At 42.3% G+C, this 12,548-nt stretch overlaps 1 protein-coding gene across 1 annotated transcript in view; it reads left to right on the top strand.

The window, feature by feature from the left end:
• The window catches only part of LOC145457473 (coronin-7-like), a 64,954-nt gene extending 60,626 nt beyond the window's left edge, over positions 1 to 4,328 (top strand). Inside the window, exons 19-23 of the mRNA XM_080335690.1 lie at positions 1,225 to 1,434; positions 1,962 to 2,097; positions 2,647 to 2,738; positions 3,381 to 3,464; positions 3,862 to 4,328. Of these exons, the coding sequence (XP_080191816.1) occupies positions 1,225 to 1,434; positions 1,962 to 2,097; positions 2,647 to 2,738; positions 3,381 to 3,464; positions 3,862 to 3,873 (534 nt within the window). The 3' untranslated portion in view covers positions 3,874 to 4,328. The remainder of the gene's footprint in view (positions 1 to 1,224; positions 1,435 to 1,961; positions 2,098 to 2,646; positions 2,739 to 3,380; positions 3,465 to 3,861) is intronic.
• The last annotated feature ends 8,220 nt before the right edge of the window (positions 4,329 to 12,548 follow it).

A 12,548-nucleotide genomic window follows, 5' to 3' on the forward strand; every position in this document is an offset into this window, starting at 1 on the left:
CCCTCCCCCAACCCTAATATCCCCCAACCCTAATATCCCACCTCCGGCAACCCTAATATGCCACCTCCCCCAACCTTAATATCCCACCTCCACCAACCCTAATATCCCACCTCCACCAACCCTAATATCCTACCTCCGCCAACCCTAATATCCCAGCTCCCAGCTTTAATTCAAAATTGTTCGGGGGCGGAATTCACCGAGGTCCATAGTATTCGAGAAACACCATCAATACCACAAAACAAACAAGTAGAGTATGTGAGCGTCGCGTTATCTCCCCCGCTTACTCAATCCGTGAATACAAAAGTTCACCGAGGGCCGAGTTCACCGAGGGCTGGGTTTGTAAGGCTGGGTTTACCGAGGGCTGGGTTCACCGGCAATCGAATATGCTAGCATCGGGTCGAATATCTGATATCGGGCTGCGCTCGTGAATATGCTGCGAGCTAGATGACAGAGCTAGGTAATTCTAGTTGTGCAATTGGACTAATTACGGCAAAATGCCGGTAATCTAAATCTAATCTAATTTGTGAAATGTCTCTTCGCTCTCATTTCAATTCTAATCTAATTTCTGGTTTTTCTGAAAATGCTGCATGAGAGCTGTATAGTGCGAAACGAGCCAAGCTTGCTGTATTGCGGAGATGAGCGGATTTTGAATTTTTATGTCCCAATCCAAATCACAAATCCTAATCCAGAACTTTTGTATATTCAAATCCATATCCAATCCTAATCCGATTCTAACTTGAAATTCGGTAAAAATGCTAATTTATGCAAGGGAGGAATTGGAAATTTTTCTTTCACAACAAACAATTCTCTTGATTCAAGTTAACTTAGCATAGGACTGCACCTCTCATGTTCATTTTCGCCGAGTGTACCATAAGTACAGTATTAACTGATCTGATTAAGTTGGTCGTTATTCGCCACGCGACATGTCAATCTCCCAGAAAATCGGTAAATCAAATCCAAATCCTAATTCATTCAGAAAAAAATGGCTAATCCTAATTTCACAAATCCGTTTTTTTCAAATCCTAATCCATCCTCATCTCTGCTGTCCAGACATCTGCCATTCTCATGCCTATGACAATGAACTGCGATTTTATATTGACTGAACTTGATTCTTATTATAATTCTTTCTCATTCGAAATTTAATTCAAATTCTTATCTAATTTGAAAAAGCTGGAAATTTTCTCAGTTCTCCAACGCTGATCGACATTGCATATTTAACGCCAGGGCGACACCACGATGCACTCCATCGAAGTCAGCCAGTCGGAAGCGCCTCACCTCTTCCTGCTGGCCACTCACAGTTTCGAATCGCCAGTGCAGGGGATCTCGTTTCTCCCCAAGAAAGGAATAGACCCGCGCAAAGTGGAATTTTCAAAGGCCTGGTGTTTCACGAAGACGGCCTTGCAGGGAATCTCATTCACTGTGCCCAGAGTCAAGGTAGCTTTGCATAACACGTTTCGTATGCTGCGACACGGCCAATCGAAGTTTCGAGGCCTCCACCGTGGAAAATAGTATCGAAACTGTAATTCTCGTTGATAAGTGAACTCTTTGTGGCAATTTCAGTCCTCTGTTAACACTAGAATTAAGGCTGAAACCTTTGTGCCCATTCTAAATGGTTATGTCCAGCCCTTTCGCCAAAGACGTTCAGAACAGCATCCCGCCGGCCATCCGACAGCATGTCCACATTCAAGTCGAAATACAAGCAATTACTACTAAATAAATACAGTCCATCCTCAAGATTACCAGACCACGACCTGACCTATCGATCTCGCCTTTCGTGACATGCCACCCCAATTTTGTCACTTGCTCTTTTCAATACTATCTTCTTTTACTTTTCATTGAGCGTGCACGCCTCCTCTTTACATCGCCTTCCTATCTTTTCATTGTATCGCATTTTTGTGGTTTATGGACCTGATAAAATTGGTAGTAAACCAAGGATGATGATGATAATATTCTGTGTTTAGATGGAATATTTCCAAGACGACCTTTTCCCGCCAACTGCAGTCACGTGGGAAGCTGCGATGTCCGCATCGGAGTGGCTCGACGGTTCGAATAAAACGTTCAGAAAGATCAACCTGCGTCCGAGCGATATGAAGCCCTGTAAGATAACGCCTTGAACTGGAATCTGATCAGACTTGAGCAAACTACTGGATATTCAAAATCCGCAACTAGAACTAGAACTACTCTATTTTCTATTCTATTTTCTATTTTTTACAAATTACTGGACTTTCAAAATGAGCGACTAGAACTAGTGCGATTCGCTTTTCAAGACTCGCAACTAGAACTAGAACTAGAACTACACCCTTTTCAAAACTCGAAAATAGAACTAGAACTACTCAGTTTTCGAAACCTGTAACTAGAAATAGAACTACTCACTGTTCAAAATCCACAATTAGGACTAGAACTTACTCATTTTCCAAAATCCACAATCAGAACTAGAACCAGAACTACTCACTTTTCAAAATCCGCAACTAGAATTAGAACTACTCACTTGTCAAAACCGGCAACTTAAACTAGAACTAGAACTAAAACTACTAATAAAAAACAGTAGTCAGTTGACCGCCAATCAACTAGATCGGTAGTTTGTCCAAGTCTGAATCTGATGCTGTCACGGCAAAGTAATTACGACGTGATCACCCTTTTTCTCAGTGAGTGAAGCGCCTCCCGAGGAAGTGAAGCCGAAAAAATACGAATCGTACGATTCTTCGACCTACAAGAGCGATGATCAAAAGAAGGACGAGGTACTATTTTGCATTGTAATGCTTTGCACGGTAACAAAGTGCTTACGCTTTATAAGGCAACTTCAACTCAGTTCAGCTATGCCAGTAATTACATCAGTTTAAAATGCCACAAGATTGCGATACAGTGAAAAGATAGAAATGCGTCGAAACGACTTGGAATAGTCTTTGAAATCAGACACCGCCCTTGGCATAGAACAGTTTTTCCTTTGCTAACCTGGCGGACCATACATTTTTGCCTATTCACAAAAACCAGATCGGCAACATAATGCATCTAAACTAATATATGAAGAGCTTCCGGAGGTACAGAACTTCTATAAACAATTGAACATTATATTCAATTGTTCATCAAATATAGAATACTTGGAAATCGCAAAACGTGATAATAGCAGATCTTCTTGAAAATGTTGCGATGGTGAAGTCTGACGAATAGTTTCATGTGTTTGAAGCGATTTCACGGTGAATTTTAACTCTTCGAATCTGAAAAGAGATACTTGGCACTTACATGTTGTCATATATATTCTAAAATCCAAAAGTGCAGCCGCACAAAATATTTTTGCGGCCGCGTGTTTGAGGCCCGTGCTCTGGCATTTGTGGAGTTTGTTGATTTTATATTGGAATCAATAGAATCAATCCTACTTTCAGCTTTTAAAAGCAATGTCCGGCAAATTGGACCTCGATAAACAGCTCGAACAAGACACCATGGATGGAGTTGATGACGATGAATGGGTGAGATTTTGCGATATATTGACGGTACAAAGTTATTTCTCATCAATGATTTAAAACTAATGAATAGGCACAAAGAGATTTCTTATTCGTTATTAGAGACGAACCTATTGACCGCCATTTTCGTGACGTCGCAGCATGTTTGTACTTTGTAGGAAGTCAGAGAACTGTAACTGTAATCTACACTGGAAATATTGATCTATTTTATAGAGCTAACAGATTTCCGTATGCAGTCTTTTTAGTTTATTTCATGCCTAATCATAGCAATGTCTGTGAAGCTCTTCAGAATAACGTCCTGAAGTTTTGGAAATGTGCCTTAAGCAAGATGAAATATCTTCTCAATATCGGCTGAATATATCGGTATCGGCTTAATTCGTGATCAAATATTTTCTGTTTTCAGGACGATTATTGAAAATGCATCGGATGTGCAAGTTTCAACTTTTCATATTCCGAATCCTTCGTGTAATCCGCTTGAATATATTTTTTTATCTTTTCTGCGCCGGTGGAACTTTGCAGACTCGAAGATTTGCTATTTTCCAACATATTAGGTCATTTGATGAATATATATGCAGCAGCGTAATCAAGTATGTTCGCAATCATCGATAATGCCTTAGCAATACTCTTGTAAAGATGGGTGACATATTTCAAACTTACTCTGTATAGTTACGTTGATCTGATTGGGACCAAATTTTCTGTATGTAATCATTTTCATTTTCTCTGTAACATTTCCACTTCTGCTAGGTTACAATATCGATGCTTTATTTGAGTCGCCTTTTTTTGCAATGTCGCTGTATGTACGATTGTACATGCGTTGCTATAGCCGGTATCGTGCATATGCAGATACAATTATACAGTATTGCGTACAAATTTGTCTTCGATATAATAGCAGTTTGATGAAATGAATCTAGCGAATGACAGGGTTCACAAGGTTCCGAGTCGCAAGTCAATTTTACCTGTGTAGTTTAGACCAGTGTGTCTCTATCCTTTTGACCTCGCGGACCGGTAAAACTTCAAAACAAACGTTGCGGACCGGCAAACTTTTCCAAAATCAAAATTCTGCCAAAATTGATTGACGACAAATGCATGCAACATTATTGGAATATTGGAAACTATATTTAATCGTGTCTTTTAAATACTAGATATATGTATGTGGTTCTGTTGAAGTTTCTGCAAGGACAAGCGCGAGAAGTCACGTTAAAGACCACTAACCCGATTGTGATTGTTCGGCCTCCTTGAAAGAAATGCGAGTTTGCTTTTTACTATAGCCTATATTATACCCCAAGTGTCGCTTAACTACACTGTCGGAATTTAACGAAGTTTGTTTAAAGGTCTACGTAGCTTTCGCATATAACTTGTCCGGAACGAGTCGCAGGCTACTGCTAGACCAAGAACGGGCAACATACGCGTAGGGATTTTGACCGACTCGCAGATAGTTTCTACCCTGAAAGTGAAATTCTATTCTTAAGTATTGACAAATTTTATGCGTCACAGAATGAATCTAAGTTTGCCAACCTGAGAAAGACGGACATGAAAGGGTAACCCTAAAAGGAGGGACCGCGGAAACTGCGGAAAACGCGGAAATCGCGGAAACGGCCCCTAAAACGCGGCAACTGCGGAAACTGCGGGAAACCTCGATTCCTAAAGCGCTGAAACAAGAGGAAAAGGCGGAACGCGGGACAGTCGGTCATTGACATTTGTGGATCTCATAGAGGAACTCTAAAGTCTAAAACGACGAAACTGCGGGACACCAATGTTAGAGTGAGGCGAAGTAGAACTCATAAATGGCAGAGAACTGTTGATGGCGCTTCTTCGTTTTACAATACAAAAATTTAGGGTTATGATTAGGGTTAGGGGAGGTGGGATATTAGGGTTAGGGGAGGTGGAATATTAGGGTTAGGGGAGGTGGGGTATTAGGGTTAGGGATTAGGATTAGGGGAGGTGGGATATTAGGGTTAGGGGAGGTGGGATATCATGTCCCTAACCCTCTTCTCCAACCCTAATATCACCTCTCTCCCCAACCCTAACATCCCCCTCTCTCCAGCCCTAATATTCACGTCCCCTAACCCTAATATCCCACCTCCCCTAACCTAACCCTAATCATAACCCTAACCTAACCCCTAACCCTAATATCCCACCTCCCCTAATATCCCATCTCCCCTAACCCTAACCTAACCCCTAACCCTAATATCCCACCTCCCCTAACCCTAATATCCCACCTCCCCTAACCCTAACCTAACCCTAATCATAACCCTAACCTAACCCTAACCCCTAACCCTAATATCCCACCTCCCCTAACCCTAATATCCCACCTCCCCCAACCCTAATATCCCACCTCCCCCAGCCCTAATATCCCACCTCCCCTAACCCTAATCATAACCCTAACCTAACCCCTAACCCTAATATCCCACCTCCCCTAACCCTAATATCCCACCTCCCCTAACCCTAACCCCTAACCCTAATATCCCACCTCCCCTAACCCTAATATCCCACCTCCCCCAACCCTAATATCCCACCTCCCCTAACCCTAATATCCCACCTCCCCTAACCCTAACCTAACCCTAATCATAACCCTAACCTAACCCTAACCCCTAACCCTAATATCCCACTTCCCCTAACCCTAATATCCCACCTCCCCCAACCCTAATATCCCACCTCCCCAACCCTAATATCCCACCTCAATGACCGACTGTCCCGCGTTCCGCTGTTTCCTCGTTTTAGTGCCTACTGCAGGGCCGGCCAACCCGTGGCCCGCGAGGTAATTTCCGAAATTGGTAATGTTATAAAAAATGAATTGCACTGATTGTGAACTTGCAAGGCCAACCAAAAATTTGATTAGTCTGGAAGCAACACTTGAGATGTTATCACTAAAATATCAGTTACGACGCATTGGCATTTCCATGAGCCAGTCACACTTTGGTACATCTTCGTACACTACAATAAAGCACAATAATTTGCGATAAATTTATCAAAAGTAAATATTTTCTACACGCTTCGCGAAAAATGTTGTCACTCGATTTCTTACTTTTAATATTGTTACCCCTTTGTGAAAATGAAAGAACGCCTAATGTATCAGATTGAGTCTAACTATATTCTCGATTACAAGACAGTGTCGTTCAACATATGAAACCTATAGGCACAAAACGATTGACGCATGTTGGTCGAAGCTTTCGAAATTGATATGTCCAGGCGCTGAATAGTCCAGTCCTGGCGAACTGAGCCAGGCGATATACTGCAGGCCCGCAATATAGTCAAGTGAAAATATTATTGAGCTATGAACTTCGAAAAATTTTCGCGCTTCGCGCGGCTAGTGGCCCGCGCAATATTTCGTCGATCGAATGTGGCCCTTTGGCTGAAAAGGTTGGCCAGCCCTGGGCCCTACTGTGTGATATATAAAGGTCAATGACCGACTGTTCCGCGTTCCGCGTTTCCCTCTATTTCAGCGCTTTAGGAATCGAGGTTTCCCGCCTTTTCCGCAGTTTCCGCGTTTTAGGGGCCGTTTCCGCGAGTTCCGCGTTTTCCGCAGTTTCCGCGTTCCCTCCTTTTAGGGTTACCCGACATGAAACTACTTGCTCTGTTCGGGTCTACATACATTTTCGACCATGAACATTAACGAGACAAGGCTGCGTTCCAAAATAACTGATGTTCACGTGCAGTCGTTACCTATAGGGTTTCTAAATACGACATGCAGCCAGAGTTCAAAGAACTTATTGTTATTGGTGACAAATTTGACCGACCACAGATGTCTGATTGACTTCAACAGCTATTGCTAATAGATTCATTAAATACTGTTCATGTTTTTGGTCTCTGGGCATTAAACTTGAATATATAGGCACATCAAATACGATTTATTCCTCGTCTAGGTGGATAAATACGCGATTAATGTATATATGATGTAATCTGGCCAAGTACTCAATTTTCTCATATCCAGCCCGCCGACCTGAGAAGTTGCCCGCCCCTGTTTTAAACAATTTCTTATAGCTCTTTCACCATTGTGACGCACGACGCACGTCCAAAGTAGACTATAGGAACTCTCAATCGCGACACCATATAAAATATGTTCCAAACATCCAAATACCCCAAAAAATTTATGTTTTACTGCTTAAATCATTGTACACGCGACCAACTTCTTACATTTTGGAATTGAGATACAAAATTTTTATACATCCAGCGGACCGGCAGGAAACTTGCCACGGACCGGCAGTTGAGAAGCACTGGTTTAGATCGCCCTTTCTGTAGTGTAAAATAAACATGGGGCTAATTGCAAAATATGTGTAAACGAATTATTATTAGTTGATTTAGTCAGTTCCGGAGTCCTTCTACTTTTTGGGAGTATATACTCATAGGCGCCGAGTTACGGGGTGGCGGGGTGGCCCAGCCACCCCATGACACAATTATGGGGTGGCGGCCACCCCATGCAAAATGCCTAAACGCCCGCCGTCTGCGCTGATTAGTGAGTCCGTGGATTACCAGAGAACCCGGACCTTGGAGAACCCGAACCTCGGAGAACCCGGCCCTCGACGAACTCGAAATTTTGTATATCAAGCACGCGTGGTCTCTTACCTTTAACCGATACGCGCGAGAATAATTGAATACTCAGCTTCGTCGGCGACGACGAACTTGTGCTTAAAACGCCCCAATAAAGTGTAATCCGTGATTAGTAATCATAATGACTAATCATACAATCGAAGCGACCTGGTTGACGGCGTCGATTTCGACACGCTTGCGCTGAAAAACACCATCTCCTCTCTCGACCAGACGGGCGAATTCACGTTCTTCTTCTCTCAATTAAATTGTATTCGCGCGCATATTCGTTTACAAAATAACTCTTGAGTTAGTTTCGTGATAGTATTTTTAATTGGAGCGCGAAATAGGAAAGTGTGTTTGTGTATGTCTGCGAATAGAAAGTCATTCCTGCGCAAAGTGCGCATGCGCATATTCATAACTCTAACAAGGCTTTGCTAACTTTTATCGGGAAATGCAGCAATGCAGCTCAAACGTCGCTATAATGAGCAAACAATTGTCGCGATGTCAGACTCGGAACCTCATTGTGCTGTACGCAAGTTCAGGAATTGCTGATTAGATGCGCGCTTTCTCGTTTGCTATCATCTGTAGGCTACTTATTCTTGTCTGCTTTATACATTCGTATTCCCTCGATGTCACTTGCCAGTGTTTGATTTGTTATTAATACTGCGCATTGTGCAGTACATGGCGTTGAATTACGATGTTAAATATTGATGCAACAAGAGATTTACTGTGACGCAAATTCTGAATTTATTCGATTAGTTTTAGCGGGAACCTTCTATGTTCCAATAAACTATATTAATGGACGGACTCTATCGAGCGCAACCATATCGCGGATCGAATTTCAAACCATCGGGATTTGTATTCCCATTAATAAGGTTGTGGCAAGCGCCCAGCATATTGCTCCTGCTGCAATAACACCTTGATAATTAAAATCGCACCCTTTTACGATCAAATTCGACTGGCTGATCGGGACCTACGTAGGCCATAGGCCCCGGGCTGATATTAACCAGTGCGTTGTCGGTATTAAAACACTGCGTACGTAGCCAGTGAGTTTCTCATTTAAAACTAGAAATCCCGTCCTTTTGAAATGTCAATTCACAATTCGTATTATCGATGCTGCGTACTGCAAATTAGCGAGAATCATTTGTATGCGAAATGGGTCGTCGATATCTAATGTGCATTGTGCAATATCGTCGGTGATTTGATTTAGCGCGTCCCATGCAGGCCTGTTACCGTCCGCAGAAACACTTTCGCCAAACAGTAACAATCTCTGACAGTAATCTTGTTTGTGTTTATGTATCTTTTTGATTAAAACTTATGCTCGCGTCTAAACAAATTGTGTTCGTTGCCATTGCCGAATCTGGGTATTTAAGTATGACTAGCGCACCCTGTAATTGTAATTATTACGGGTTTGCGGCATGTCTGCATTTTCGGTATCAGCGCAACCTTGCCGGCCGATTGTATACAGTCGATAAAATTGATCACTACTATGTATTTCGCACAGCGTATTGATGCTGATTTCAGCAAACTAACGATCGTTATGAGATGTAAATATTCGACCTCATCGCTAGAAACTAGATTTCATCGCTCGCGCTGAGAAACGCCATCTTCTATCGCGATTTGACGACCAAATATACGTTCACCTTCTACAAATTATAGTGCAAAGTGCTTTGCGAGCGTAAATCGGGAAATGCAGCAATGCAGTCAAAATCAATGTTTTAATCAGCAACCCATTGTCGCGATGCGAGCTACTCAATACGAAGTAATAACACATTGTGTTGGCGGTAAGGGATAATTATTGATTGGCCGTACGTGTTTGTTGTCATATTCGTCTTTCGTGTTCCATAATTGTTGCGCCGTGTTACTGTTCAGCAGTCCAGCGATGAATGCCGAGCGCTCGGCAATCAATAACCTAATTTCGCAATGATCTCAGCGGGAGATCGCGTCGCGTGCACACTGCACAGACGAATCTCGCTAATTGGTCGCGGCCGTGCGTAACACTGATAATGCGACTTGTTGAATTGCAACTGAATATCAGCATCAGAATGGTCATTTCAGGAGGACGGGGTTTTGCGTTTAAAGTGGAGGGGGTTTCGACACCCCCTGGCTATACGCGCCTGCCGCCACCCCATGCAAAAATAAAAGTCGGCGCCTATGTATATACTCGTGTAGGTTTGGCATACTTGCACTCAAACGGCTGTGGTTTCCGAATATTCCACTTCTGCTTAACAGTTTTCTGGTTTTTTAGGCAAAACTAGGCCTATCATATTCTTTACATATACACGAGAATCTTCACATGTACTCGAGTGCGAATGTACGACGTTATGTATACTTGAGTACTGACGGTGGCTATACGTCGACCACATCTGATATTTAGCAAAAAACTCTAGATACTCACTCAGCGCCAGCTTAAGACGATGGGCACTTTGTACTGATCGATTACTGATATGATTTGTGTTGCTCTCCTCGATCTGAATGTGCCCCAACATTGAGATCTGTCTAGAGTTCTTTTTCGACTTAACTCAACTTTTACCATCTTGTAGTTCGCTTGACGCGGTAAAGAGTTGAACCCACGTCCCAAAGCCTTCCGATTGAGAATCTGGACACCCCAGCTGGGTGACTCGTAGGGATTCCGTGGGACTGAAAACTCTCATAAATTCGCAAAACCCTGTCCTAAGATTTACTATATTTAATCTGACATGCATGTGTGTTTCTCCCATAGGTATGGACAGTAACGAAGTGTGTCTACTTTTTGGAGTGCTCCTGTAGGTTTTGCATTGCTCAAGCGGTTATGTTTTAAGACTATACTTCCACTCCTACTTGAACAGTTTTTAGGCAGTATTATTTACTTTGCAAAATTTCGATTTTCTATAAAATAGAACTGAGTTTGGTATCACGGTAACCGAATGTACAGTCGACTAGGCTTAATCGGACTCTTTGGTTCAGCTTCCTTTGGGCCGAATGAAGCGGAGAGACGGCTTTATCAAAATTAGCGGAAATCAGTCGTTCGATTCGTGCTCATGATCAAAGGAAGATAATAACGCATTAAAATACTGTACTATTGCGTAATTTATTGATTGCAGCTGCGCTACACAGCAGTAATTGGCAATGATCTCATAAACTGTACAGGAGTTGTAGTTATACCTTCAGTTGCACACAGTGTTTCGATACCAAACCATTCAGCAAATACTGTATCCTGTGCAACTAGGGTTGCATTCAAAACAATAATCAATTTAGAACAAACATGTTAAAACAAGTCCCCTGCTTAAAACATGTTTTTCATTTTTTCAAGCTATGACGTCACGAATAGTCGGCTGTGACGTCATATTGGATTGATATTGACAATTGAAAATGCATATAGGTCCCTTGACGAAATATCCGCATAGCCTACTGCGGCTGTTAACCGACTATTTTTAGGGATCCAACCATCCCATATCATGTACGTCGGCTTTATCGGGTGGTAATCGTCCGTAGGCTCATACAACATGTTTTTGGATAGCATTTACACAATTATGACGTAATTTTACAAGTTAGAAAAACACATTTTTTTAAAGGCTTTTGTTTAAAACACTGTTTAAAGCATGTTTTAAACAGAGTGTTTGAAAACACCGTTTGTTTCGAATGCAACCCTATGTGTAACACACACGGGCTTGTAAAAGTTGGCATACAGTAAACGTCCGCGGGCCGAAACGATATTGTCGCATGACAAATAGTATACACCACGTAACCAAAAAAATTCTATACCATTTTTGTTCTACAAGATAGACGCCCCAGCTGGGTGACTCGTAGGGATTCTGTGGGACTGTAGCGCTCTCATAAATTCGTAAAATGTCGAGACCTCTTATAAAACGTGGAAACCCTGTCCTAAGATTTACTATATTTAATCTGACATGCATGTGTGTTTCTCCCGGAGGTATGGACACTGGACAGTAACGGAGTGTGTCTACTTTTTGGAGTTCTCGTGTAGGCTTTGCCTTACTCAAGCGGTTTTGTTTTAAGACCGTTGAGACACTCCTACTTGAACAGTTTTAGGCAATGCTATTTGGAGAAGCGAGTGGCGACGTTGGTTGAGCACCAGCGCCACGACACCAACGGCAGTGGTTCGAATCTCGGTTCGGACCAACTCCTGTGGGTTGGAGGTTAACTGCGATTCCGCTGTACAAACGGTGTATTGAAAAGCCCAGTAACAGAGTTTCCACGCCCTCAAAAAGAAGTCGGCAGCCGTGACCCGCGATTGAAAGTCGTCCAATGAGCGCGAATATGAGAAAGTCAAAAGATACTACTGCACTGTATGAAGTTGAACGAACATGCTGAACTGTACAAATATCTGTATCGTGACGCACAAGGCTTAAACGGTGATAAGCGTCACTGTAATACCTTACATTGTATAATAATATTATTATATAAAACTGTTGGAAATATCGATACCCTATATATGTATCCACATAACATCCGGCGTCCGGCAAATACATTACGTAGGTACCGAGGTATTCACTGCTCTTGCATACAGTAAATTGTTAGGATAGATAATCACGATTTCATGGTACAAAATCGAATGCTCGC

Source organism: Botryllus schlosseri, chromosome 15, assembly GCF_051294905.1.
Source record: "Botryllus schlosseri isolate E-star chromosome 15, Bs_hap1, whole genome shotgun sequence".
Taxonomy (NCBI): Eukaryota; Metazoa; Chordata; class Ascidiacea; order Stolidobranchia; family Styelidae; genus Botryllus; species Botryllus schlosseri.